At 47.6% G+C, this 27,778-nt stretch overlaps 12 protein-coding genes across 12 annotated transcripts; 7 read left to right on the forward strand and 5 right to left on the reverse strand.

Moving 5' to 3' along the window:
• Positions 1 to 1,459: 1,459 nt before the first annotated feature.
• On the forward strand, positions 1,460 to 2,649 carry MCYG_07725 (Ap4A phosphorylase II; the record flags this gene model as incomplete). The annotated part of the gene is made up of 2 exons (XM_002843896.1): positions 1,460 to 1,588; positions 1,696 to 2,649. The coding sequence occupies 2 exons, from the start codon at positions 1,460 to 1,462 to the stop codon at positions 2,647 to 2,649; spliced, it is 1,083 nt and encodes a 360-aa protein (XP_002843942.1).
• A 277-nt stretch (positions 2,650 to 2,926) lies between these two features.
• Positions 2,927 to 4,547, reverse strand: MCYG_07726 (conserved hypothetical protein; the record flags this gene model as incomplete). Its single annotated transcript, XM_002843897.1, has 2 exons — positions 2,927 to 3,154; positions 3,228 to 4,547. 2 exons carry the CDS (start codon positions 4,545 to 4,547, stop codon positions 2,927 to 2,929), a joined length of 1,548 nt encoding a protein of 515 aa, XP_002843943.1.
• Positions 4,548 to 7,592: 3,045 nt separating this feature from the next.
• MCYG_07727 (conserved hypothetical protein) lies at positions 7,593 to 9,425 on the reverse strand (the record flags this gene model as incomplete). Its single annotated transcript, XM_002843898.1, has 2 exons — positions 7,593 to 9,101; positions 9,192 to 9,425. 2 exons carry the CDS (start codon positions 9,423 to 9,425, stop codon positions 7,593 to 7,595), a joined length of 1,743 nt encoding a protein of 580 aa, XP_002843944.1.
• An 858-nt stretch (positions 9,426 to 10,283) lies between these two features.
• MCYG_07728 (E3 ubiquitin-protein ligase synoviolin-A) lies at positions 10,284 to 12,759 on the forward strand (the record flags this gene model as incomplete). Its single annotated transcript, XM_002843899.1, has 2 exons — positions 10,284 to 10,947; positions 11,015 to 12,759. 2 exons carry the CDS (start codon positions 10,284 to 10,286, stop codon positions 12,757 to 12,759), a joined length of 2,409 nt encoding a protein of 802 aa, XP_002843945.1.
• Positions 12,760 to 13,519: 760 nt separating this feature from the next.
• Positions 13,520 to 14,475, forward strand: MCYG_07729 (acid phosphatase; the record flags this gene model as incomplete). The annotated part of the gene is made up of 2 exons (XM_002843900.1): positions 13,520 to 13,694; positions 13,769 to 14,475. The coding sequence occupies 2 exons, from the start codon at positions 13,520 to 13,522 to the stop codon at positions 14,473 to 14,475; spliced, it is 882 nt and encodes a 293-aa protein (XP_002843946.1).
• Positions 14,476 to 15,695: 1,220 nt separating this feature from the next.
• Positions 15,696 to 17,017, forward strand: MCYG_07730 (conserved hypothetical protein; the record flags this gene model as incomplete). The annotated part of the gene is made up of 2 exons (XM_002843901.1): positions 15,696 to 15,809; positions 15,854 to 17,017. 2 exons carry the CDS (start codon positions 15,696 to 15,698, stop codon positions 17,015 to 17,017), a joined length of 1,278 nt encoding a protein of 425 aa, XP_002843947.1.
• Positions 17,018 to 17,547: 530 nt separating this feature from the next.
• On the forward strand, positions 17,548 to 19,585 carry MCYG_07731 (conserved hypothetical protein; the record flags this gene model as incomplete). Its single annotated transcript, XM_002843902.1, has 2 exons — positions 17,548 to 19,028; positions 19,087 to 19,585. 2 exons carry the CDS (start codon positions 17,548 to 17,550, stop codon positions 19,583 to 19,585), a joined length of 1,980 nt encoding a protein of 659 aa, XP_002843948.1.
• Positions 19,586 to 20,043: 458 nt separating this feature from the next.
• MCYG_07732 (uncharacterized protein) lies at positions 20,044 to 21,759 on the forward strand (the record flags this gene model as incomplete). The annotated part of the gene is made up of 3 exons (XM_002843903.1): positions 20,044 to 20,143; positions 20,202 to 21,067; positions 21,151 to 21,759. The coding sequence occupies 3 exons, from the start codon at positions 20,044 to 20,046 to the stop codon at positions 21,757 to 21,759; spliced, it is 1,575 nt and encodes a 524-aa protein (XP_002843949.1).
• Positions 21,760 to 21,930: 171 nt separating this feature from the next.
• Positions 21,931 to 23,437, reverse strand: MCYG_07733 (conserved hypothetical protein; the record flags this gene model as incomplete). The annotated part of the gene is made up of 3 exons (XM_002843904.1): positions 21,931 to 21,993; positions 22,327 to 23,214; positions 23,279 to 23,437. The coding sequence occupies 3 exons, from the start codon at positions 23,435 to 23,437 to the stop codon at positions 21,931 to 21,933; spliced, it is 1,110 nt and encodes a 369-aa protein (XP_002843950.1).
• A 642-nt stretch (positions 23,438 to 24,079) lies between these two features.
• Positions 24,080 to 24,553, reverse strand: MCYG_07734 (uncharacterized protein; the record flags this gene model as incomplete). The annotated part of the gene is made up of 1 exon (XM_002843905.1): positions 24,080 to 24,553. One exon carries the CDS (start codon positions 24,551 to 24,553, stop codon positions 24,080 to 24,082), a length of 474 nt encoding a protein of 157 aa, XP_002843951.1.
• Positions 24,554 to 25,709: 1,156 nt separating this feature from the next.
• MCYG_07735 (uncharacterized protein) lies at positions 25,710 to 26,201 on the reverse strand (the record flags this gene model as incomplete). The annotated part of the gene is made up of 1 exon (XM_002843906.1): positions 25,710 to 26,201. One exon carries the CDS (start codon positions 26,199 to 26,201, stop codon positions 25,710 to 25,712), a length of 492 nt encoding a protein of 163 aa, XP_002843952.1.
• Positions 26,202 to 27,064: 863 nt separating this feature from the next.
• MCYG_07736 (uncharacterized protein) lies at positions 27,065 to 27,586 on the forward strand (the record flags this gene model as incomplete). The annotated part of the gene is made up of 1 exon (XM_002843907.1): positions 27,065 to 27,586. The coding sequence occupies one exon, from the start codon at positions 27,065 to 27,067 to the stop codon at positions 27,584 to 27,586; it is 522 nt and encodes a 173-aa protein (XP_002843953.1).
• Positions 27,587 to 27,778: the final 192 nt, after the last annotated feature.

Consider the following 27,778-nt stretch of genomic DNA (forward strand, 5'->3'; position numbering starts at 1 on the left):
CACAACACTTGGAGATAACAGGAAGGTAGGGTCGGCCTTGCGGTCGCACCAGGGGAATCCTTCATGGCTTTGTATTGATATCTGGCCAGGGAGATGGAAGCTCTTGCTTCTCTAAGGTTAACTTTGGTTGTGATAGAATAAGGGATATATTGGACATGGTTGATCGGGGCGAGTAGCCGTCTGACATAGCTTCAACCACACTCCATCGTATTTTTTGTAATATAAAGATGACGATAACATAGACACGAGGGATTTAGGGTGTCTTAGACATGGGTACAGCAAGCTCTGGGATATGGATGTCCATGCAGGTTCTACGAGGAGCCGCCTCCAATGACATCCCGATACCTTTCAAAAGTCTACCAGCTCTGAAACAAGTACTCCATAGACTTGATAGAAAAGCGAGCACGACGGCAGAGGGTGCCAAATGATAACACGATTTCGGAAGCTTTTCCAACGGTTGACGGCTGGTGTCCGTACTTTTTTCTATTAACGTCCTACCTCTAGGAGAAAGAGGTATGGGTAGCATATCGGCATCCAACCTTGATCACCGCTCAAATAAACCGTCGATAAAGTATGTGTAAAAGTATGCTTGACGAGGAGATGGCTTCTACCTCGTTGATTACGCTGCAGGTAATGTGCGTCTGGGCTCAGCCACCGCCCAGGAGGGTGCCCGAATCGTCGGTGCCGACTTCGTTACACGCAGGCATCCATATTCCCTCCTAGATTCAGCGGACAATCATGTCTTCTTCATACGGTTAACTTCCCCTCCCGTGATGAAGACAATCGGGAGCCCTTGCGCCTGGTGTAACCACATATCAAGAACCCCCAGTAAACAGAAGCGCCATCTCATGAGCGGTTTCACCGGGCGAGACAGGCAGCGCCCGAGAGCGTATGGAGCATTTTCCAGGATGGGCAGGTCTTGCGCCATGGGGTTCCAGAGGTTGGTTCTTCACGTATTGACATGATTCTGATGGTGTATCCAGGCACGGGTATACGTTGTTGACGCGTTTCTCATGGGAAAGCGATATCGGTTGTGCGTCCTCTTCGAAGCTCAGGTCTAACTGCAAATATCGCAATCTCTCTTCTTCTTTCTTTTTTCCAGGGTATCTTGATGCCTTGGGTGTCTGCAAGCCGGAGAAAGAGAAAGGCCTTTCTTCCTGTTGAAGTCGAGAAAACATTCCAAACCTTGCAGTATCGCGGATACCTGACTAAAGAACTGTGTTCTTGACCTGTTGTACTGTAGATAGTCCGTTAATACCGATTTTTAGTTGATATATCCAGCATGGAAGTATGCAGTTTCGTGGTGGTTTTGATGTCTTGACATTTGTTGACGTCAAAAACGTTTGCGCTTGTGGCGGTTGGAAATTTTGGCTCCAACGAAACAACATCGAAGAAAGACCGAGATCTCAATAGCTCTTCGCGATAATACACGATTGACACAACGGTTAATGGGAACAATATGGAAACTAAAGCAGAAGCTCGAGACGAAAACATGCTACTTTGTCTATCGGAACATCTTGCCTCTCTTGTTGCGCGACGGTTCGCCGCCGCAAAGAAAGCCGGATCGCTTGTCTTCTCGCAAACAGAGGTGACCTCGCTGCAATCGTCTAGTGTTCCTGTAAGCCCAGTTGTTCCATTTCACTCGAATAAGCTGCTTTGCTCTATATTATTCTGGATGCTGATATTGATCAATAGTTTCAACTCAGATACTGCCCCGCGTTGGCAGTAAAACCGACAAACAACTCTCCTCAGCCAGTCAGTACAGGCGCCGATGATACGAAACCAAAGAAGATAGATCCTTTCGAAAACCCACATATAGACCTTCTAGTTGCCCAAATACCAGCCTCAGATCCCACTCATATCCTTGTTCTAAACAAGTTTCCCGTTATTGCCAACCATTTCATCCTTGCAACGAAAGCCTTCAAACCACAAACACATCTCCTGGAAGCAGGCGATCTCCATGCGGCATTTACATGTCTTAAGGAGTGGGAGAAACCGGCAAATGGCCAGCATGGGGAGGAGGACTCACAGGCAGTAGAGCAGCAGAAACGTCTCTTCGCCTTCTTCAACTCTGGCGAGCATAGTGGTGCTAGCCAGCCCCATCGACATCTGCAATTTCTCCCAATAGAGGACATGCGTCAAGTTGACGACGTAGCGAATTGGGCGCCCTTAATTGACGGGGAGGATCCTGTCGAGCAGAAAAATGCATCGGGATTGCCCCAGCAGCCGAAACTACCATTTGTTACCTACACGGCGCATTTATCTCCAAATCCGACCCCTGATGAGCTTCATAAATCATATCTCTCTCTATATGCAATGGCCGTAACTACTGCTGCTCAGCACTCGGAATCACTGCTAAGTAATATCTCAGCCTCAAGAGCGCTGGGAACCCAGGGCGAAGCCGCTATCAGCTATAACTTGGCCATGACAACCTCAAGAATGATGATTTGCCCTCGTAGAAGTGAGCATGCCTGGATTCCACTCGAACCAGGAATTAGAAAAGGTCTGGTTGATGAGGGATTGGTGAAACTCAACGGGACAATACTGGCAGGCACTCTGATGGTTAAGGCTGAAGCGGAATGGAATACCCTAAGACAACAGCCATCAATGCTAGAAAAGATTCTCAGTGATGTCGGGATTCCAGCTTAAGTTATCGTCCTTCCAATGCTCTTGTATATTGCCTGGCATATACCATACTGAGCATGTGCCGTCTTCCACTTTGCTTTCCTCCTCTCTGCTGGGTATAGATATTTCTTGCATACTAACTGGGTTGCAATCATCGAATTTACGGATCAGATAGAAAACGAACTACAATGTTACGCAGCATTACAAGGGAACGGTAACCCGTGCATATATATATTAAGTTATTTACATTGATTTTGCCAGGCTTCTAGGAGTGAAAGGGGGGAGGCTCCCTCTGCTCGAGCTAAAATGCACGATTGAATACCACATTTTGAACATACGCGTGATTGCGCTGCAGTTCCGCCCATTTCTTCTTACAAGTTGCATTACCAAAGTGATATGAACCACCTTTCATCCAAATATAGTCTCCAACTTGTTTCCAGGAAATTTTCGGTGGCAGCAGTTCTTCACCCATATCTGGAGTGATATGAGGCTCGGCGAATCGTCTCACGGCCTCGCAAAGTAATCTCAACTGCTCGGACAATATGTTAGCGTTAATTCTTCCTAGACACTTGATGTTGAGAATAAAGGGAAGATATACTCACATCACTATCCTGCCAGCCAGGCTTCCGGACTCGAAGTTCCTTCTTTTTTGTCAAACTTCGAAAACGGCCTCGCAAAGTTGACTCTGCTACGGTGAAGTTCCCTTTCTCCTTAATCTCCTTATAAGACATTCCCGCGAGCTTACACTCTATCAAAAATGCATCTCGTTTGTCATTTCGGTGAGAATATATGCGATACCCTTTTCTCCCAGCGTGATCTTCGTCAGAGCCACTATTGAGTGTAAATCGACTCGCTATGTCTGCGTCCGTGCTGGAGCTAGCTCGGGATTGCCATTCGCTTGAACTCTCTATGTCAGCCTCTTCGGGGTATGTGTTGCTTTCAATACGGACCAGGGATTTGGGGTTTGTCGCTGTGAGTGAAACGTCTGGCGCTGCCCCACTTGATAGTGCTGAAGAGGAAGGTGACTCCGGGCCGCAGTAAAAGCCATGATCAGTACTGTGACTATCTTTATTCATGTCCCATGATGAACTTGGGTGCTGAGCTGGTATGCATATCACGTTTGAACAAGAAACATCTGTCCACGGGTACGATTGAGAGCCAGAGTAAGGGATGTTTGGATAGGGCATGTTTTGGCCGCAATATGGGTAATATCCAGTCTCGTTCTGCTCCATACACCCTGTGATGCCTTCAGACACAAGATACCCTGATGCTTGAGGTTCAGTGTTCGCACCGCATCTCTCAAGCTCACCCAAAGCTGAAGCGGCAAGGGGCAAGACGTCAGCGCCAGATGTTATCTGCCATTCAAAAGGCGGATAAATACTGCCATCACCGGGACTAGTTTCGACACCGTCCGATATTGAAGTTGATTGCCAATTCTGACAGAAAGGAACTTGACCAAGCTGTCCTCTGGATGTTGTCATCAAGGGGCTACTGCATTGCGGACATGATGAGGTTGGGGTCGAAGTGGGTTGATATTGGCCTTCTTGTGATCCATCTCCACTGGTTATGGGCCTCGTATGAGTAGAGGTATTGGCATAATTAAGCTTCCAGCTCTTCCCCCATATACCTAAGTCTCTCTGGCTTAAACACTCGTTTGTGCCGTGGCCTATACTCTTAATGTCTCCTTGCCGAAGTGGGCAATGGGAATCCATAATCAGCTGCTCTGTGTTGTTCTCATTTGACTCTGATAAGTCGTCAGTCTTTGGTGTATAAACAATTCCGTCCTCGGCCCCATTCGTTTGGTATGACATCTCGGTTGGATAAGGCGGATGGCTAAATATCAAAGCCTCTTCATGAGCATCGGTATGGGTTAAGCTATTCAAAGGCCTGCCAATGCGCTTGGGCAGACTTTCAGAAGCCATTTAAAATCTCTGAGTTGCGCTGAGAGGTTTAATACTTTGGCCAGCAAAGTTGGTCTTAACCCCAGCCAACCAGAGCGGTTCCGCCACTGTGTTGCAACCCAGGACCTGGGTATCAGGCTTAATGCAGAGAGGAGATTTCCGGCCGGTATTTGCCCGCTTTTCTTTTTGTCCTTCTGAAATTGTTTCACCTCGGGTTAATGGGAGAAGCGGTGAGATTGATCGCAATAGCTGACCAGAAATTTCTTTATAGCGTGGGGAAGCTTGTGAATCGTTTTCTTGTGATATGATGACAACAGTGACAATAGAGAGATATCTAAGTGTGTGAGGCGTTGATTTTATATGATGCAAATGATATTCAACGAAACCTGGTCTCAAATTGAAGTGTGCTATTCACTACTTCTTGAGGAATGCGTATAGAAGTAAAAGGGTGCTTTTAGTACTTGAGGACTTTCTATATAGCAAAACCCGTTGTAACGGGAGGCTGTTTTAACACCCGGAGAACATATTTCACGGACAAAATTTTTCATATTTTCTTCTTCTTCTCCTTATCATATCTTCACGGCACCTATTCAAACGATCGACTTGGTATGGTAGGACATCTCCCAATAAGCATCCTGGAACCTCCCTCTGGCCTGGGGTTTAGGCAAATCTCATCAGGCCAGTATGCGGTTCTAGATCCATTCTTTGCACTTCAGCGGCATGATTGAACATTGCTTTTATCCATGCGTTGCGCTAAAGAACCAGGCGGATCCCGCAGCTGTGTGAAGGAGATGAGGAGAGTGAGTGGGATGTTGAATAAATTTCTGTAGCGCTAGTGTGCCTCCCACCGGGGCAACTTGGTTGCATATCCTAGGCGTTGGGTGCATCTCACTCATGGCGCTGGGTTCGAACCATGTATGTAGGCCAGGCACATGCCGGTCATCGTGGCCATACTATGAATCAATTTCACATGCTTGCTTTTCTGGAAAAAAAAAAAAGGATACTGTCCCGTAAACCAAGCCAGAAGAAGAAAATCTAGCAATATTTTGAGTTTTATCCGGGGTTGTATTCCCTTTCCTTTTTCCCGTAGGCTAATTTGTCTCCTACTTCTGCAAATGGCTTACAATACTGCGTTAGCATGGAAGGTGAATATACTAGCACGCGCAAGATCCGAACAATGCGGTGCCTGACCGGTATTTAGTCAAGTTAAAAATGAAATGAGAGTGAGCTCTTTGTTTCAGAAGATGCATATGCCTCGCCTTACTATCCCGAGGAGTGCAGGTCGGAAATTTATTCCATTCGACCTAGGACTGAGCGATCATGGGAGATCGGGTTGTTTCAAATGTGCGATTTCATAGATCCTTTGTCTGCGGAGCGGATTCTACCGTTTCTCATTATCTATCTAATGAGAATAGCGGTGCGGCATTCCAATGAGCACACCGACAATTTATATCATTGTCTTTCTCTGGTAGATATAATATAGTTCCATCCCGCCATCTTATATGTATATGATAGCGTTGGTGAGCCATTTTCTTTAGAAATTGCCGAAGGAGGACAGTGCGAGATAGTATCACGGGGTGGGCAGCCTGGTGGAGATCAGAGAATATCTGGGGAGGAAACATAGGTTGACTAAGCATAGGTGCAGCGCCAGCAGCTGAAGGATTCATCCCCAGATTAGTTGACAAGAGACAAATCTGCCAATCAAACTAACCAGTTGACGGCAGCATCCGGTTCACTGTGCTGTCTACCCCTCATCCTATGGGTTCGTTTACTCCCCTCCTCTAAAGAGAATTCTTTTCTTTTTCCTTCATATCCAAACCAGCTTCCGTCAGGATGGAAATTTTCATGCACATACCCTCATAGCGCTTGTGGTTGGTCGTCGGGAACGGAACCTGGCCCCAAACTCGCATCTTGCATTCGCTAAAATTCTGCCTGCATATTGCCTTCCTTCTATGGATGTTCTTCGTTGCTTCGGTGCATGACAACTAGAAAACGGAGGCACACCCCGTATAGTTCCTCCCGTATGCTCGAGTCCGTTGGTGTGATATTTTTGCTTTTTCCTTCATCTGTCGTCTTCTTCAGAGCCAGGCCACTTGCGCCAGGTAAACTTTGTTTAGCTTTCGGGTAGGATGGAGACATTCCCCGGGAGGCGCCGCAGAGGCTAAAGTAGCCCCTGCCAACTGTTAAGCGCTAACATGAGGAATTGATGTTGCTCATGGATTGTCACTGCAGACCATATGCTGGCTGAGCCCTATAGTTCACATGGGGCGTAAGGGGTTGCTGCGCGCATAATACAACAACTTTATATCCGTTTCAATTCCATCGTTCGTCTGAAGTGGGTAGACGGATGCACTTTGTACATCTGCCTAGCAAACGGGAAAACTAAAATTGTCCCGTCTGAACCTAAATTATCGTCTCCAAATTTTCTAGATATCAATTAGAAAGGGCGTTAGTTATGACTGGGCTAACCCTTTGAAAATCTCAATCAAAAAAGAATTAGAAAAAAAAAAAAAAAAACGGTAAACATCCTCCCGTTCACAGAAACTTTTCCAGAATTTCATAGGTAGAGTCCATATATACGGAGGTGTAGGTTCACGCAACGCGGCTCTCGTCAGCATCGGGTCGGGCAGCTCAGCCCTATGCCAGTACTGTGGGTGAAGGCCATGGGGTCGAATCTACCCTGCATAGTAGTAATACATACGCAGTGGGTATGTGGGGGATACGAGGTAGTTGATCTGCGTAGAAACGGATTTGCTGCATAGAATATTCTTCAATCCTTCTCTGCAGCAAGCTCAATGAGGAAATTCAATTCTCTTTTCCTAAACAGGCAAGTAAAAACGCCGTAGCCCAGGAATAACGGCGTATATAGACCGCAGGATCGAGTTTACCCCAACTATGTCAATCGACCAATCTCGTGTGCTGGAATCATAAAGTCGATAACCTAGGGCTAAGTCAATAGAAAGATATGGGTAAGCCAGGGATGCTGCGGGATGAACAGCCCTATGCTTCTATGGCGTTTCAGGATTATTTATATCGCTCTACTAATGAAATAAGGTGATCATGATGTCAACGACGCCGCCTTGAGTCCCAGTGCTGCTTGAGCCCAATAACCAAGCCGCTAACAAGAAGTAATCCATTGAAACTGGCGAGGATATAAAACGGAGACTGTGGCGAGAGCGTATCAAACATGAGACCGCCAACCTTGGTAAGAATGAGGATGCCGGCACCTCCCCAAAGGGAATACATGCCGGCGATGGAACCTTTGATGTGAACCAAGCTCTGTGGTGAAGAGGTTGTGTGTATGTCTCCCGGTACTAATGGGGTTGATTCGTTTGTCGTTTCAAGAGGCGGTTCACTAGTATTTGGGTTAGCCCCTTCACACGGCGCATCAGCGTGTGTTTCCTGTTCAATATTATCCATAACTGGGAGAACTCCATTGATTCCATTACTCAGGATAGCCAGACTGCATACAATTGCGGCAATCTGGCTGAGCCCAATAAGGCCCATATCGACAAATATGGCTACGCTGCCCTGAGTGCCATGGATTCGGGGGGTTCTTAACAATCCCAATATAATATATGCTAAGGATCCCAAAAGGGCTCCTACTAGCAATGGGAAATTGTACCTGCGGGACTTATCGGATAAATAGCCAAATAAGGGCGCGCATAATAAGGCTACTAGTTGCGATACACCAGTCAAGATTGATGCAACGACATATGCACGCGGGCAGGATTGCTTGATATCACCAAGGTTCGCGCTATGGAGCTGGGTCGTATGAGATGCATCGCCTTCATGGCAGAGCCCGGAACGTCGATAATACTGCATAACATAGAGTGGAATAAACAGGGTGATGCCAACAGAAGATGATCGCGCGACAAATCCACCGATGTAAGCCAGCCCGATATTATAGTTAGTTATCCCTGCTTTCAAGGCGATGGAAAACTGGGTTAGATAGGAACGTGGGGAATGATGGGATGGTTTCCCCAAGCTGACAGTGGGCTGCTCTCCTGTCCCTGGGGCATTGTCTTTCTCAATGAACCCAAGGAGCAACTTAAGCGATTTCCCTTCATCGCCTCGAAGACCACTTAACCCAAAAAAACACACAATTGAAACGACAAACGATACCAGACCAACAACATAGAAGCTTAATTTGATCGCTTGCGCAGGAGAATAACCAGCTCTCTGAAATCGTACCGGCAGGGGTAAGAATAAGAGGAGAGCGATGAGCGCGCCACAACCTGTCAGCATTCCGACGTACCCAGCTAGTCGGGGTGCAGAGCCTCCTGGTCGTTCTTGTGCTGTTACACTAGGATGCTGATCATCCATAAACACACTACGCGGCGTGTTGGCGGTACTGAGAGAGCCAGCCTGGGGCGGGGCAACGCCAGGAGCTGGGCATTTGGCGATATCATGATTAGCGGTGATAGCTGGAAGTAGCGCTGTCACCATGGTTGCCACTGCAGAACCACCGAGGCAGAAGAGCAGTCTTCCGAGCAAGAGTTGGGGGTAAACATTTTTGGCTTGCACAAATAACACCAGTGATGTGGCAACAATGAAGTAGCCAATGGTCGATACCTACTTTCAAGTTAGCATGATATTATGACATTAAGCACTGAATAAGGCATAACACAGGAGCGGAAGCGGAAGAGCAGGAAGATTACATACATATCTAGCTCCGATGCGATCGGATATCAGCCCCCACACGGGGCAAGCAATAAGAGCCAGTAGCTCGTCTGCAAACCCTAGAGTCCCAACAGCATTCCCGTGGCCATGTTCAAGATGAATTAGGTCGGTAACAACAAAGGATACTGCCGAATTCATAAACACTAAGAAGGCGATGGAAAACGGGCAAACCGCCAGCAGGTAGGTTGCCGTCTGCAGCCTGTTTTGAGAGATCATGATTCCACAGCCACACAGTATTGCATTCCTTTGATGTCTTGGCAAGCTAGCAAGGCTGCATGCATGCAATTGAACACAATTATACAAGCTTCTCTGCACAGTGGATCGCCTGTTGCTTATCTGCGACTTTGTTGTGATGCAAGCTTGACGTTGAAGTTGAAGCTGAAGCTGAAGTTGAGAGCTGGAAGTCGAAGTGCCTTATCAGATCGAAAATGACTAAAAGATGACTAACGCATGCTGAGTCAGCATTAGTTTATCAGATAAGCAAAGTTGTCCACATCCAGCCCAAAAAGCACAACAAGCTACAATAAAAGCGCCAGGCTGGCAGGATGAAGCAGATGCAAAACAGCTTTTTTGGCCTGCTACGCTGGATACACGGTTAATAAGAGCATTTAGGATGCTCCCCTGTCTTGGAGAAAACACTATCTTAAACATGAGCCATTGACGCATCCTTGTGACCCTTTTAGCTTCAACGACTCTCATCCCCAGGTCTATGGTCGTTTTGTTACTTTGCGATTCAGTTAGATAACCATCCACCATGAGATTGGCTGCTTATACCGGGGTATGTTATTGCTTTAGGAGACGTACATGAAATGAATGCTGACAACTGTTGAAAAAGACTTCCATAGTCCTGGCCGCGGGGGTGGCCCTCAGAGCACTACATCAACGCTCGAACTTTTATTCCGCTGCTGTATTTCTTTCGCAGAACAATGCGAATCTTATGGTAAGTAACGGTTCAATTTCTGCGATATGGCAGATTCGAAAGGAGAGGGGAGGTTTCTACTGCGATTGAGGGAGATTGAAGGACGCTGACGGTGTTCGCCTCCTTTATAGATACTCACAAACTTGTGCCTTCTTATGTCTGGCTATGCCCTTTTTGGTCTTCAGAGGCTACTCTATGGCCCGTTGCGACAAATCGAAACCGAACAATTATACGAGAAGGCATGGTTTGCGGTTACAGAGACATGCCTTGCCATGACGATATTTCGAGGCGAGCTAGGAGCCTGGTTCATGGTCATGTTTGTTTGCTTGCTGGCGGGCAAAGTTTGGGGATGGATCGGTGAAGGTAGGGTAGAGATCCTGGAGCAACAACCGCCGGCCAATCCTCGTTTGTTCCACACACGACTCGCCGTGTCGTTAATCATATCTGTGCTATTCAATTCGCAGATGCTCGAATACGCTATCAAAACGGTCCTGCGTCAGGCTCGCCCAGATATGATGGTGATGTTCGGCTTCGAATTTGCCGTTCTTACTATTCTTTCTACTTCGACGATGGCTAGATATACTCTCTCGCTAGCAGAGATCTACATCACTCGGCGGCAGAAACAGGCCAAGTTGGCAGAGCGCCGAGCAGAGATTCGGGCAGAAAGAGAAGAGATGATCCGTCGACAGGCCGCCTCGGGGCTTGCAACCCCTAATGCGGACAATCTGCCGAGTGAAGACGATATTGACGAAATGGAGCTAGATGTTTCTGGGTGGGAAGAGAAAGGTCGATGGGTATTCTATCTAGATCTTATTACTGGTAAGGGCTTACGGAAAATTCCCTTAAGAGATTCACTTCAAGTGCTAATTATTTGTTTATTTGTTAGACTTTCTAAAGCTGGTGGTCTACTTATCCTTCTTCGCAATCCTGTTCAGGTTCTACGGACTCCCTATCCATATCCTCAGAGATGTTGTTGTCACGATGAGGTCATTTGCTAAACGCATTATCGATTTTATCCGGTATCGAAACGCTACCCGAGATATGAATCAGCGATATCCAGATGCGACTGCGGAAGAGATCGAGAGGGAGGATGTCTGTATTATATGCCGGGAGGAGATGCAGCCGTGGGTCCCAGTTCCGGCAGCAAATGACGGGGCTGCTCCTACTCGGCCATCAAGGCCCATTCCAGAAAGGCTACGAGCAAAAAAGTTACCCTGTGGCCACTTGCTTCATTTTTCATGTCTTCGAAGCTGGCTGGAGCGGCAACAGAACTGCCCTACATGCCGACAGCCGGTCACTACAGCTACTCGAGGGAATGCCAGGCCATTCACAGGGCGTGGTGCCGCCGCAGGAGGACAAAGAGGCGGAGACCAGCCACAAGGTGGGAATGATGCTGCTGCTGGAGACGGCGATAACAGAGGCCGCATGTGGTTTCTTAACTTTGGACCTATCCGCATTGGATTTGGAGCCGGTCGTGGCGATATGCTGCAGAATATCGATATGGGCCAGGGCCAGGGCCAGGGTGCGCAGGCTCCAGGTGCAAATCAAAACCAAAACCCACCTGCGGGGCAAGCCCCACGAACAGGCTTTGGGTTCGGTATAGGCCGTCCTGCCACCCATACTCATGGAACTATGTCTAGTCCTACCACCGAATTCAACCACCGAGATGTGCAGCAGGTCATCCACCAGCTTGAGCACCAAGTGAGCCAAGAGATAAACAACCTGACGAACACCGCGGATCAACTACAGATAATACGGGCTCTACATTCCGAACTAACACGGCTCCGTGGCGTTCAAGGCAATACATCTACTAGCCAAGGCGCCGCCGGCTCAGGTTCTTCAACCACCCAGGCACCGCCTCCCTTGACTGCTCGAACATTTCCGCCAGGGACATCCCCCATCACTACCATAACCCAGCGCTACATTGCGTCAAACCCACAGTTTAATGCGATACCTTCAGGTGATTCACGACTTCCCGAGGGCCTCACCATTCCACCAGGATGGACGTTGGTCCCTATGCAGCGCCTGCAACAGGCAGGCCAGACAGCGGATCACCATAACACTACAGCAGTGAACGTTGGTGCAAACGCCGCGACCGCATCATCTCCCTTATCCTCATCTCCTCCGGCGTCAACATCAACTTTCTCTTTCCTAAACCCCCATCCGACAACCCCAACTACATCACAGCCCACTACCCAAAACCAGGAGAGTGGAAACAGCAGCACATCAGGTGCTAGATCCTCAAGCTCACCAGACTTCATGAGGACCAGCACTACACATCAGTCCTCCCCAACTATACCCACTGCCCAAGGCATTTCTGCCAACACAGCTAATTCTACATCCTCCCCTGGCATATTACGGCAGCAGGAAGGACAAGGTTCGTCTTCCCGTGGAACTTCTCTCTTCCAAGAGGCGCCGGAGGAAAATGGATCACTCTTCAACAATCCAGAGACACCCAAGCTCCCCGAGGAGGAGGGCGACGACGACGATGAAGATGAGGATAGTGAAGAGGATGATGATGAAGAAGATGAAAACGAAGAAAACGATGGCCCTGACTCTAGTATATCTGACTCTTCAACGAAGGGCAAGGGTCGAGCAGTCACGGTGGAAGACGAGGTGGATTCCGAGTGAGCAAGTAGACAGCTGTATTATCTCCGGTAGCACTCTTCTCTTCTTTGATATTACATCTACTATAGCCATATTACCGTTGATATAATATGAAGCTTGCCGTTATAAACATGCAAGTCCTTTTTTTGCTCGTGGAGCCCAACATTAACCTCGGCTCAACTTCTTCACCTTCAATCAATTTCTTCCTCCGACAAGTTGACGTCGAGCAGAAGGTGAACTGAACGTAACGACAGCAAGCATTAGAACAAATCATCGCAGCATGAAGTTCCACCCGTCTAGCAGGGATGGCGAGCACACACTCTCTCCCGGCGTCCTGGAAGGCTGACTTCTCTTCCACTGCTGCAGAAAGCAAGAAACCCCATCCAGCTAGCGAGCTGCTCTAGCCTTTCCCACTCTGCAACACCCTGCATATGTTGAGGATGCTTGATTGCTGGGAGTGCCGCATCTGAGCCTGATTATTGGGTATCTTCCAGCTCGTCCTAAGCGAAGAGATATCTGCAAGACGCAGAACACCCAGTCGGATGTCGCCCGCCGAGTCGTGGACGGAGGTTGCACTGCGCCTGCACTGGCGATCATCCGCTTCTTGTGAGCTGGAGGGGAGAAGAAGAAGAAGAGGAGGAAGAGGAGGAATATATGGAAGAAAGATGGCTATATAAAACCTCCATTCCTCCCTTCTTCGCAAGGGCAGACAAGAGACAAGAGACAAGCATCTTCAGCTACAGCTTCAACTTCAACTTCGCCCTCAGCACGAATTTCTTCAGCCATGCAGCTCCGTCTGGTCCTTTGCCTGCTTCCCCTTGCAGCCCAGGCTGCTAACATCGTTGCCTCCAACGACGATGGTTGGGCTGAGAAGAACTTGCATACCTTCTACGATGCTCTGACCAGCTATGGCCACAACGTCGTGGTTTCTGCGCCAGCTCAGGACAAGAGTGGAACTGGTATGTTGGGCTCGTTTATCTACCGTGAACCTGCCCCTGCTTTATAATGAGCCATGATATCTAACTGTTATTAGGTTCCTCCGATGCCACCCCAGGCCCTCTCACCCGGCCCTGCCAGTTCAACACCTGTCCTGCTGGCAGCCCTCCCACCGGCTATGACAGCAACAACCCACGATTCAACTATGTCAACTCCTTCCCTGTCACCGCAATGAGATACGGCATCCAGACCGTCGCCCCTCATTTCTTCGGTAGCCCAGACCTTGCTGTCGCCGGTCCCAATGTTGGCGCCAACCTAGGCAAAACTGTCCAGATATCAGGCACCGTGGGCGCTGCCACCGAGGCTGCCCTCGAGGGTTTCCCCGCCGTCGCTTTCTCTGGTAGCGTCGGCCGCTCCACCGCATACTACGACTCAACCCCGAACTACAGCCAAGTCTATGCCACTCTCGCAGCTCAGCTCACCAGTGTACTGTTGCAGGGCGCCAGACCAGTCCTGCCCTCCGGAATCTTCCTCAACGTGAACTTTGGCGCTGTCTCTGGCTCTCAGTGCACTCGTGCTAGTGACTTCCAGTTCGTGCTCACTCGTATCCTGCCTGCTTCGCGGAACACCCCGGCCGACGTGAACATCTGTGACAATGACGGACGCCTGCCCACCGAGACTGACGTGGTGAAGAGCGATGGATGCTATGTGAGCGTGTCGGTGGCTACGGCGTGGAAGGAGGATGCTGATGCCTCAGCACAGAAGTTTGTGCTCAACAGACTGTCCTCCATTTTGAGCTGCTGAGCCAATTATCTACTACTCAGGCCTTTAGCTCGATCTATGTATTTAATGTTAATACGAACATATGTCTAGAAAGCCACGGTAGCCAGATGAATAGAATGTTATAAGTTCGCCAGCTGCAACATCCATCCAGAAATATATTTGTTTTACCTATGCCGGAATAACGGAGGTTCACCCATCCATCCTGACCATGTTACATATCCTGAGACGAAACCTGTTGGCATGCGTCATCAGTGGAGAGCTTACGAGTAAAAGTTGGAGCGCGGCAAGACGATCTCCAAGGCTGTAACTACATAGTATGCGGGAAACCAAGGCACTATCACAGCGAATGGAAGACATGCTCACGCATACACACACCACCACCACCACCGAATCTCACCACTCTATCAGTCCATCGTCCCTTCTATTTAAATAACTAGCCTACCAACTCGTGGCTGAACTATTAAAGTGGAGGCTCAAAACCGGCATTTTATGCTTAATTGGTCAACTAAGAAAAGGCCCCACAATGACTTATTTCAACCGCCGAACTTCATCCTTTAGTGAGGACATCATGGAAAAGTCTTACAAGGCACATACACATACATGCATAGGTATATGGATGCTCTATTCTACATAGTATGTCTGAAGATGGAGCAGACATGTCTATCCCATCAAACAGGGAGTTTGATCTTCATGGAAATATACGAACCCGTTTCGTCACCTTCGGGATTGAAGCGGTGGGACCTACGGCACAGTCATGTACATACATACATACATGCATACACATATATGGAGTACATGCAGGGTACATATATACCCGGGAATATACATACAAAGTATGTATCTACGTTTTCTTCGACGGGGCCACCCGCCGTCGACCAATTACGCGAGCAAAGAGCGTCCAAACCGGCCCAACAATGCCCTCCAACGGCTGGCTGGTTCGAGGTTTCTAATGGATGATCCACAGGTCACAATGTCTATACTTCAGTCCCTATGCTTGGCTTACCCTCCATTGGCCTCATACTTTCCGCCATGATCGCTGTGGAACCCAGGAACAAAGGCCTTTTCTCATTTAATATGGATCATTTGTCTTCGTCTTGATGGACTTTTCAATCCATCAGCTCTTCTTTTTTCATGCCAGGGACAAGCTACCCCGTCATCATTTCTACCTCCATGATTACCTGTTTAGGTTGAAGAAGGGGGGTTGTTTTGGTTTCTTTTCTCGTTCTGTGAACTGACCAACGATGGGCTTTCTACTTCCCAAGGCCGGGGTCCAGAGGCCCATAATCGCCTTTGTATTCATTCTCATCTTTATTATGAGCTTTCAACAGCTCTCTCAATCATTATCGGGGGTGAAGGTAGGCTGAAACTTTGTATTTATTCCAGCTTGGAGACTATATAGCTGATGCTTTCATGCTGGAAACAGCAACTCAAGGGATGGCCAGGATATCCGCCAGGGCATTCACTACCCCAGGCTGTGCCCCAAGCTATCTCACCAGAAGAAACTCAGCTCGGCCCAGAAGATATAGTGATCCTAACCAACTTCACAACTGGGACACCCAAACCACCGGGTTCAAGCTACACAAGAACGCTCGTTATGCCTCGATTAGCAAAGGACAATGTCGACTGGATCGACGACAGCCTTGGGGATATTAAGACAGAGATATACGTCGTTGACGACCCAAACTCTGTCCCTCGGACTCCCATGAACAAAGGTCGTGAGGCCATGGCATATCTAACCTACCTTATTGACAACTACGACAACCTTCCAGACATTATAATATTCATGCACTCCCATAGAACCGCATGGCATAATGAAGAACCGCTGAGCCATGACTCCAAAGAGATGATAAAACGTCTTAGCAACGAACGAGTCACCAGAGACGGCTTCATGAACTTGCGATGTAACTGGGCACCCGGCTGCCCCGATTGGCTGCACCCACAATCCATGGAAGAAGACAAGGAAAAGCCGGAACAACCCATCGTCGCCAACGGCTGGCGAGACATCTTCCCTTCGGTACCAGTGCCTGAGGTCCTCGCCGGCCAATGCTGCGCCCAGTTTGCACTTTCCCGTGAAAGAGCGCTAGCTGTTCCCCGCACACATTTCATCTACTACCGTGACTGGCTCCTCCGCACCACACTAACGGACTTCCTCTCCGGCCGAGTCTGGGAGTATCTCTGGCACGTCATATTTACGGGTCAAAACGTCTATTGTCCTGCCGAACAAGCTTGCTTCTGTGATGGATACGGTCTCTGTTTCGAAGAGGATCAGCAATATTTTGAATTTATGCAGCTGGGTTCCGCTCTCTTCAATCTGAGGCAGAAGCTGAAGAGCTGGCATAGAAAAGATGCTGAGTTTAAGAAGGCGAAAAAAGAGCGAAATTTCGCTGCGTTGGTTAAGATGGAGGCCCCTCAGCAAAGTAAGAGGGAGGAACTAGAGCAGCAACTTCTCCAAAAGTCTTCTGTGTATGCGCAGCTGAGAGACGCGGCCTTTGAAAGAGGACAGGATCCTCGAGTACGAGCCAGAGTTGCTGGTCGACCATGGGCTGAGGGTGATGGTTTTTGATTAGCCTGCCATCTTTTGCATACATATACATAGTAGAGATGCGATCTTTTCATCTCCATTTTTCTATTCATCCCATTTTTATTCTACCTCTCTTCTATGACGTAATGATCACGTGACTTAGTGATACCATGTTTACATAATTTGCCTCGAAGACAAAAATCTCAAACATCGCGACTTTTTTTCCTCTTCAAGAAAGCAACCAAACACAACAAACACCGGGCCAAGTCTTGTATACATCGACTGTATATATCGACATTGTATACATTAACAAGTGTATAGCTGCACTGCGACAGGGGTAGCTAGTATATTCTACAGCTTTTCTAGCTGTCGAATGCCTTTTACAGATATCGGACAGGTATGTCGCTGCCAGACTAATAATAATTCGCAGTGCGAACGGCACAATCTATATAAGATGTTGACTTTGTATTCACTTTAACCCGTATACAAAGTCCGATATATTCCCTATCCGAGAGCTAATATATGGATAGATATAATTGCCGATTGACGCTGGCAAGTCTCATACACGCGTAATGGCGTCTGGGCCACAGCAAAATACCAATAATGATTTCGTAGGCCATACGCAGCCATCACAGGTCCACCAGCAGCAGCAACAGCAGCACATTGACGGGAGCAATCCCCATTTGAGCAGCAACAGTGTCGGTGTCTCGCCAGATTATACCTCTGAAAACCATCTCGCCGGCCTTGTTCAAGCTGCGACTGCTGCTGCCGGGCAGGACGTCGGGTGGGCCCAGAACGATGATAGTGACATGATGGCTGCTAGTCATGGCCGGGCGATTCAAAACCACCTGGATAGCTATAGTGTCGGTATGCATCTGGACGAAAATGGGTTTGCAACCACAAGTCAAACGGGCCATCCGTTCGGTGATATTCCCGGAGAGTCAGCAGCTGGTGGAGATAGACAGATTGCCGCGTCCAATGTAGTAATCGGGACCACTGCACGTAAACGGAAGCGGAATCAGTCTAACGTTGACCCTGCGATGACTTCAGCCACGGTTAGGTTTCGATTTGGCGATGGAGGTGAAGGTAACACTGCCCAGGAAGCAGTTGCCGGACAAGTACCTGAAAATGACGGGTCGTCTCTGGATATTAGAGAGATGCCCCCTCAGAGAGTTATATCGGATGCACGAGCGGCCGGTGTCCATTCTGCTGTCGCTCTTTTCAGGCAGCCCTCTGCAGCGAGCAAGAAGGCTACGCGCCCACCAATGTCCAAAATGTTTGCATCCTTGGGATTGTCTCCGGAAAGTTTCCTTCACCTCCAGGCTGCTGCGAAACAGTATATGCTGGATGAAAACCACCCTGAACGACGTGACTGCGTTGGCCAGAGAGGACGAGGCGATACTGAGATGGTAAAGCTCCGGCTCTGGAACTGTGTACGAGACTTTCTAGACCGGGAAGGGAACGGGTTACGGTTTTTCGGAGAACACGTTGTAGATGAGGGTGCACAGCCAAATGATATTATTTGGCCCAGAGATGACCATAAGATCATCTCGCTCGTTACTCCTCTTCTACGCCGTATGGTTACCAACGAACGACAGCGCCAGTATGCTATTGAGACTCGAAAGGGAGGCAACTCTGAAGACAAAGGGAAGCGAAATTCAACATCTGCATCCAACAATATACCTGAGAATGTGCAACGTTATCACCAGCCACCACCTAACGATACCACCGAACTTGGGATGCTGGAGTTGATCAGGAATGAATACCCCACATATCCAACGGACTGGGACTCTGTGGCACGATCGTATGATGCATACAATCAGGACTACCGCCTGGACAGCCTCGGGTCGATCTCTGGCCTGCCCCAGCAAGACTGGTGGGGCCTAGTCGCAGCCATAGACTGCCACTATCAAATTGACCACGGTGGAAATGCTACACTCTGTACAGAGAGCTGCCAGGAGTGCACTATCAACCATATAATGTCATCTGAATCCATGGCCGAAGTGAACTTTCGAATTAGCGGCGAAGACGACATTGCTGCACGGAATTACTTGTAAGTCACCCCTTAGGCTGAAAGCATGTGCTATCTGATGCTAACCGGGTTCAAATAGTGCAACCGGTATAACCCGTGATGTTACCCGCATAGTGAAAAACTATCTTCTAGAACATCCCAATATCCAACCAGGTAGCTCTGAAGCCCAGGACCCTCAATTTCAAACATCAGAAGCAGTACCGCAGCATCCCGTACAGATACAGCCGGGACTAGACCAACAGCCACAGCCTCAAGCTACCGATACTTTGCCCGTCACTCTATCAATAAACATCATACAAAACCAAGAACATAAACGGATATATCCTCGTTTCCAGGTTCCTGCCAGCCAATGTACTGATTTCTCTACCTTGCTTGACACTATCCGTCAGTACTACCTTGGGCAAAATAACGCCCAGGTTCCGCAAAGTATGCGAGTCAGAGCGTGGCTTGATGATGGTCTTCAACCGATACACAATGACTCCCAGTGGCTGGCAGCGTTAGTTACTGCGAGTGAGATCGAGTGGATGGATGACGAGTTGAAAGTTGTGGTTGACAGGATGGATAGCGCTGCTTCATAGACATGCTGCAAGGAGATCTCTGCCTATTTCATCTCTCTTTGCAGAATATCCGCAGCGACACTTTCACAGCCAGGCAGCGGATATAGCAATTTAGCCAGTGGACTAATGCCATCTGCGTTTATAGGGCAAATGACAATATACTTAGTCATGTACTTCGTCATAACTACTTAGTCATCTCTTCCACGGTACCTCTTCTCCTGCCAGGAACACACTTAGCAATCAATCAATCAACTTCATCATTACTCTTGACATACGTCACTACAAGAAGATACAAGTTTACAATACGGTTTTATAATAAGAAGGTTAGTTATCGATTTCAATCTCCCCATATCCCTGCAAGCCGCACCCGTCAGACTATCATCGTGCATACATAGTAAATGACCAGGGCTCGAGGAACAGCCGTCGAGGATTGTCCTCATGGCGATTCTCAGCATGATAGGAAACGAAGACGCGTAGAGATGGATGCGTTTACGTGTGGGTGGGAAGACTCGGGAGCGATGGATACGAACACCTCAATAGATACTTCCCCTTCCCTCCCAGCCATGAGAGAAATCCCACGTAGGTGTCTCGTTCATTTTATATCGACGTGGGCGTCGCGAAACTAATATGTCAGTAGGGCTTCTTCATTGCGCAGACATACCAGCGATGCTTGCCCAAGCTAGGTTTGCCACGAGCGTAACCAAGGAAAACGAGCAGCTTCTTCGATCGTTCCACCCCTCGTTAGAAGTTTTCGAGACGGTCCTCGTTATGGCCACCGATGCAGGTGATGTTTGGGCTGTGCATAACGGCACTAATGATGAGGAACGGGCAATAGATACCCACGTTGGAGGAAGAGAGGTTCACATCTACCCCTACCACGAATTCCCATATCCACGAAGCACGTATGTTGGCATTCCTTTCTGTGATTGTCCCTTAGCCAGACATATCAATCCTCGTCGCCTCCTAAGGCCTGAAGACCTTCGTGTACTTCGAGAGTTTTGGCCGACGTCAGTGGGAGTGCGTGTCCTGATATCTGGGTGGGTGATTATCTTATTTTCCAGCAAAAGCGACATGGAGGCAGAATGGGTTTCAAAAATGTGTGACAATATCGGGGGCCAAAGGGTAGGATATGATGTCGTTAGATGCGACCTGACACTCCGCCCCGTTCCATCTGCTTCAGCGGTTGCAAGCCGTTCAGGGGATTTCAATGCTCGAGCTTCCCTCGGTCTACGTCTTCGAATGCGTGAAGAAGACGTCATTACCACGGTTACGCATGGATTTGTGGAAGCCTATACTCCAAACTCACATTTCGACTATTTAAAAATGCAATGCTCGGGCTGGTACCTTTCTGTTCGCTCGGCACTAGAATGGTTTCGCTTGCCCTGGCCATCTTCCACTACCCCCGGCGTTCTAGAACCATGCGACGAATATCACGGACACGGCACCACAACAGACAACAGCCCCATAGGTCGTCAGGCATGGATTGCCGGTACTGACATAAGGGTAAGACAACATTTTTTCTTTCTTTCTTTTTTTTTTTTTTTTTTTTTTTTTTTGATAAACTGTGACTAAAAAGAAGGCTCAAGGTTGGAACGATTTCCAAATCCTATGATCCGGCCCCATCTCGACACCTACCCTATCCAATGGGTTATCGTCATGACTTATGTCTCATTACCTCGAATAATCTCCCCAACGTTACTTATTCGCCTAATGCACCGCCTATTGCGGGTTGGGGTTCTTACTCAGACGCCTTGGACGGCGCTCCCTTGTTTGTTTGCCGCGTTAACCCCATCACTGGAATATGGACTAGTCTAGAGGGTTGCGGAATATCTGTAGAGGCACACGCTGCCCTTGCCCAGGGTGCTGAGTACTACTGGGATAGGGAGACAGAAACCCAGACAGCTTCTTTACTTTGGCGTACTACGCACGATCAAACTCCTGCCGCTGGTTATTCTGGGTCTGTGCTTTGTCTAGGGCGACTCACAGATTCTACTTCCAAAGCTCTCCTATTCCAGAACTATGAATCGGGCCGTAGACCAAAGAGCCGTGTCAATCCGTTTTCCGAACTGGTGACATACCCAGAGAGGGCCACATATAAGGGAGGATTTATACTCCCCAAAGAAATACGGCAAGCCGACATTATCATGGAAACCAATCACTATGCTCGAGGCTTTGGATCTAACTCTGTACCATAAAGAGACGTTCTTCAGATGCTGAAAAGAGGAGGACGGTCTCGAGGCCATGATTTATGATTTCCATGGCGGAGTAACCATTCCATCCTTTTGTTGGAAGACTGTGTAATATTGCCTAACCTAGTGTAACTTGTCACTCTGCAAACGGTGTCGCAGAAATGAGGAGAAGGAGCATCAACAACAGTAACGAACACGCGACGGAGAGCAGTCTCCCAAGTGTGCCTCAGGGCCTAATCTCTACATAGGTAAAAGCATCGTTAGTATCACCAATTGAACAATTCAGCTAAAAACCGAAAAGAAAAGCTACCTAATAGATACATACATCATGCTCACAATGTTAAAATTTTGAAAAAGTATTGACTAGTTAACGGCAGCTAGTCAATAGTAATCCAAGTATATATATACCTGGCGGTAACGTCGATACTCCAAACTTCAGTCATCACTTCATATGTCCAGGTAGTCGTGTCTTACCCCCCTGAGAAGCTCCAGGCAGAAGTCACAGGCTATTCTGCCGCAGTACGGACATCCAAAGGCAAACTTCTGAGTTACCGTCAAACAACGACCACATACCATGGGCCGTTCAATCCTGTCCCACTCGCCTCCATACAGGCATCCGTTCTGCCTAGGACTCTCACACTTCCTCGGGTTAATCCGTTCCTCATATATCTGTCTCCGTCTCGCCTCTTTCATTTCTTCTTCAAGTCTTCGGCTCTCTTCTTCCTCTGCTTCCTCTCTTCTCCTCCAAAACTCCTGTGCTTCCTTCGCCTCCGCCGCCTCTCTCTCTCGGATTTCTGCATCCAGGTCATACTCTCGTCGAAAAGCCTCTTGTTCCCGTTTCTTCTTCGACTTTTCCTCTTCTGCTTGCTCTCTTCGAGCCCTCTCTCTCCTAATGTCGTTTTTAACCTTGATGATCTCGTTCTCCGTAAACTGAAGTGAAGCCTCACACGTTCGGACTTTTTCCTCCTGCCGTTCCATTGTACAATGTTTTAGCTTGAACACCACTATCTTGTTGAACCGTTCGCGCTGTGCTCGCTCCTTTTTCTTTTCAGCCTCCAGCATTTGTGCTGTGGGGAGTAAAGTGCGATATGCCCTGGTCTTCTCCATGGCAGCTATTTCTTTAGCAGCTCTGTCAATTTCCTCCGTCAGCCGGGCGACTTCGTCCTGCAGCCCGCAGAGTACTCTCGTTGCGTTGAGTAAATCATCATTCTGCAACGTGCGCTTAGCTCTTAATTGCTGCAGTATCGACTTATGGCGCTCTCCAGTTCGCTTTTCGTTAGCTGTTTCATGACCTGCAGAACGCCTTTTCGAAGCCGTATTTGGCGCTGTAGTTGGAACAGCCTTTGAAGCCGTCTTGGGAAAGGTTTCAGTGTGGCCAGCAGGCCTCTTAATTGATGGGTATCTTAGATCATACGACCGCCGGGCTTCAGCATCGGATAGAGTTGAGTATGCTTCCTGGATCTAAAGGTCCAGCTAGATAGTTAGATTGGTGTTGGGCTCTTTGAACAGCCAAAGATGAACGCACCAGCTGGAATTCAAGTGTTGCGTTCGGGTTCGTCAGGTTCTTGTCTGGGTGTTTGATCTTTGCTAGGCGTCTATAGCTGGCCCTGATGGAGTTGGCATCCGCCGTCTGTTCGATCTCGAGAATCGCATAGTAGTCATGATTTGTCTGGACTGGAGCCATGCCAGCTGTTCAGCTTAGGGGACGAAGGATTCTCGAGGACAGCATTTATCGCAGACTTCCGCCATTCATTTGTTAGTTAGCCAGCTAGCCAGCTCGCTAGTTAGCCAGGGAAGATATCGACAGCTATGCAGAGTCTGGAGCGTCCGAATTTTTCAACCTGAACTTCCAGCTTCTCCACGGCATTCATCTTGTGATCCTCCTCTCTCGTCAAGGGCTCCTGGAGTCGAGTTGATTGGCCGTGATGTTCAGCTTTCCGAGAAATCCCCAGCCCTGCCTCCAATCAGAGCGACGTCTGATGAAAAGTCGGGGCATCCTGCATGGCTAGTTCGTTAGTTAGGCAGCAAAAAACTCCATCATCGCTCATAAATTACATATTTGCATGTCCATGAGATGATGGCGAGGATATCGATGGCGTTTCGTGAGTGAAATATCTGGCCAGGCCGTGATTACAACCAAGATCTGACTATAAGTATTTAACTCTTGAAACAAGCTAGTTTAATTAACGGTTGTATCGGGTATAGTTACATTTGAATATCTCCATCGACGGCTTTGAAGACTTATGTTAAATAACATGCCAACCACAGATAGAAACGGTGTATCTATCCCAGCGTGTGTTCCGCTTATGTACTTCTGACTCCGTGTTTAATCGTCCGGTACTGTATAGTCCCTGATGTCGAAGCGCTGGCTACTACCACGATCGTAAGGGCGTAGCTTCACGATCATGTTCCCATTGGGGTTGGTATCGTTGTGTTCGGCAGTCCAGGCAAGCTTTTGGCCTGAGGGGTCAGTCTCGGTAGTGATCAGATAGGTGGCATCCGCATCCTTTTCAACCCGAAACAGTGATGGAGTATTATCCGCCAGTGCAATTGCACCTGTGTGATATTCTCGAAACCGAATGAAGTAATCACTTAAACCAAAGTAAATCCAATCTTTGGCGCCTAAGACCTGATGAAAGTCCCAATATTGGTAAGAGTCCTTTGACCCAATTTCGATCGTGTTGTAAAGAGCTCTAGAGGTAACGTTCATCCCATTGTGCGTAATGACTTTAATGCTGTAGTCTGCGGAAACGTTCGCCACGAAAGCGCTGAGGGAGATAACCAAGGGTAGAAGACGCATGTTTTTCGGCTGATATTCCGAACAGCTAGATAGAAAAGAACGGTGGTTATAAAAAGGGGTAGCTGGCGGTATTGGAGTGATGGAGATCCAGGTAATGGAGTGTACTGATAATGTCTTTACATAGCTATACGGGAGTAAGGGCATAAGCCCGGCTGATTCAAACCTGCGGGATAATTATGCAGGCCGTGTTTAGCCAGGAAACAGCTCTCATGCCAATCTACATTGAACTATTGTAAGGATAAACGCATGTAAGCTACAATCTGCATAGCTGACTACATAGTCATAATAAACGAGTTTACTGGCAAAGTTAATTCAGGTTGAATATGCTGCTTGTTTAAGACGAGGATAGAGCGATACCAGTCTGCAGACAATATAGTTAAGTCAGATTTTAGTTGAATTCTGGGTCAGCACTTGGAACAGCCAATTTTGATTTTTACTTTAGTTATCTTGGAGGATACTTGCCGTGCCTCATCTATCCGGCAAACTGTCGAATGAAGCCGTGTTTATCCATAGTTCAGCCATGCTACCGGCCATATAGAAACTGTCTTTTCGAGTCAGAAAGCTCGTCATGGTGCTAATTCCAAGATGTCGATAGACAGGCAAGTTATTTATATCATCGGCTTTTTAATCGCTCTGCTAGTCTCAAGGATTCCCTTGTATCCCATCAGCTTTCCGTTTTCAGTTGCCCACCATCGTTCTACTAGAGGTACCAAATCAGATAACTCTATATTGAGTCGTCCACATGTGCCTAGCCCCTTCTCACTGTCTTCTATAGGCGCGCCAACCGTTTCTGCTTGACAGGGGCTGAACTTAGTTATCAACCTTAATCCAGAATAGGTTTGGCCCGTGCCCAGGTGAGGGACATTCCGGCGGATACATCGAAATCCATGCACCGCCTATGCAGACATTCTGATCAGAGCAAGGTGCTGCTGGTCCAGGTTTTTTATGTAATGTGTATCACATATATTAGCTGCTCCTATGTATGTATTAACATCAACTCGTTTAAGGTGGTCTAGTCCCTGCATTTGTTTACAAAGTCTAATTAGTTACAACATGAGGGTGCCGTTATTATTCCTTTACTAGATAACAACATTATAAATTTTTTCTCCCTACAAGCAGGGCATACCACTCGTCCCGCCTATCTGTACTTGTTGCCTTATTGTGTACCACTGTCCATCCAACTATAACTGCCGTTTCCTGGAGATTTAACCAAGACGAATTGCTGGCGTTTCTTGCCGTATGCCGATTCTTGTAGCCTCAATACTAGGCGGTTTGGTGCTTCCGAGCTATATGGTTCCACGGTAAAGTAGAGGTCGGGAGCGTAAAAGTGTTGGTTTATATAGAATTTTGCGAGGGCACTGGTGGCGAGACTGAAACTGACCACAGATGCAGCTGTTTTACTAACAGTAGCAACAGTTCCAGGCTTGAATTCAGGAAAATATAAAAATCGATTGCTCATGCTGTCGCGTATAATATAATAATCGAGCTTGACTTGCTCAAAAAGCCAGCGTTGGGTTGAGTTGGGTTGAACCTCAAGAATTCCATCGACACCAGCACCAAGGGAGACAACGCCATTGTCGAAGTTGTCGAAAATAGTAAAATTAGTGGTTAAAGGTGGGTCTATGGCCACAGTTATAGTACCCTGCATGCTCTCCCTGCAGGCTAGGAGGAGAAGGAGTATTGTAGCGACGAGATGCATTGTAGTAAACGGGGCGTTTTAGGGTAGGAATTAGGAAAAATATTTTTGGCAAGGCAATGGTTAACAATGGCCCCGACTATATAAAAGAAAGAGTGAGGGAAGGATGTTGAATCGCCTGCTTCCCAAGCTCAGCATATACTTTTCAATGCTGGGCATCCAACTTGGTACCTAGCAACGGGGTGACGTCTAACCAAGCCATTACTACCCAGAGCACGACCCGCATAGGTTCGGTAACTATCATTTGCAGCTGTGTTGGATACTCTGAAAGGATTATTCCCCTTAAATATAGACTAAAATCTTACTTACATTACCATCTTACTTGTAGTCGCAAGGGTAAGTTATATAATTATAGATATCAAATGAAGCTTCTTTATACTACTCGTTTTAAAAAGTACATTTACATGCGCTTACACTCCGATTAAGGCCCTGTCATTAATATCCTAGGAGTAATTTTGACCCGTTAGAGAGTAAATCATTAATAAATGAACTCTTAAGGATCTTTGCTACCTACTGTAACTATAGCTAACCTAACTACAAAATATAATCTCACTGCCAGCTGCACCCTATAGACATGGGGCGGGTTTTAATTTTACTCTCTTCGTATTAAAACCATGGGATCAAATTCCCGGTCAGGCTATTTCTGTCAACAAGCTGTCTGGATAAACACGGAATGTAGGCTGGTTTGCAATAACCAGTGAAGAAAATATCATTTCGACAATATAAAGGCCCAATAACTACAATCTTTCATTATTAGCTTCTACACCCAATACCTCAACGACCCTCTGGTTGATTTGATTTACTACAGAGCAAACATGTACATTTCATCGTTAGTGGTTATTACCCTCTATGCCTTTGTGACAAGCATTTGTGCAGCTCCGGCCGAATACACTCTTATAACAAGTAAACAGCACGGATTGAACCTCACATTCAATGACTACTTGAACACTGTGGGATTTGAAAGCGGCAGCTTTGACCGACATTGGGTCGACGTACCGGTCACCAACGGCGTTAAGAACTGGCACTGTTATAGAGCAAAGCAATATCCCCAGTTCGACTGGCTCTGGATTCGTTTCTATGATCCAAAGTCTGGGGAGGTTGCAAGAACTCCCAAGTACAACAACCCTCCATCCATATTTAATGTTGAAACTGTCAGGGACGTTTCCTATCTGATATCCCTCGAAACTACGAATACAAATCAACAACTGGCCTGGACCATTGAGCGCAATACCACTTCAGACCAGAATTTTGTCTTGAAATTACGACCTTATACACGCTTACCCAGCCAAGAGTTTATCATCACTCAAGAGCTAGGGGACGATTTAACGGGCCGTTAATTGCGGTGAAGGCGCCTCCAATGGTGACGTGAGAAATATTTGTTCGTGTATGCATGCTTCTTGATGTTCACACTAGGTAGCTAGGTGGAGGTCTGGGATTTTGAAGAGGTCATGCTAGGCCTATCTATCCATTCATTCCTCACATAACTATGCATTTAATACAGACAGAAGCATTGGTACTAGAAATTGGCT

Source organism: Microsporum canis, genomic scaffold, assembly GCF_000151145.1.
Source record: "Microsporum canis CBS 113480 supercont1.7 genomic scaffold, whole genome shotgun sequence".
Lineage (NCBI taxonomy): Eukaryota > Fungi > Ascomycota > Eurotiomycetes > Onygenales > Arthrodermataceae > Microsporum > Microsporum canis.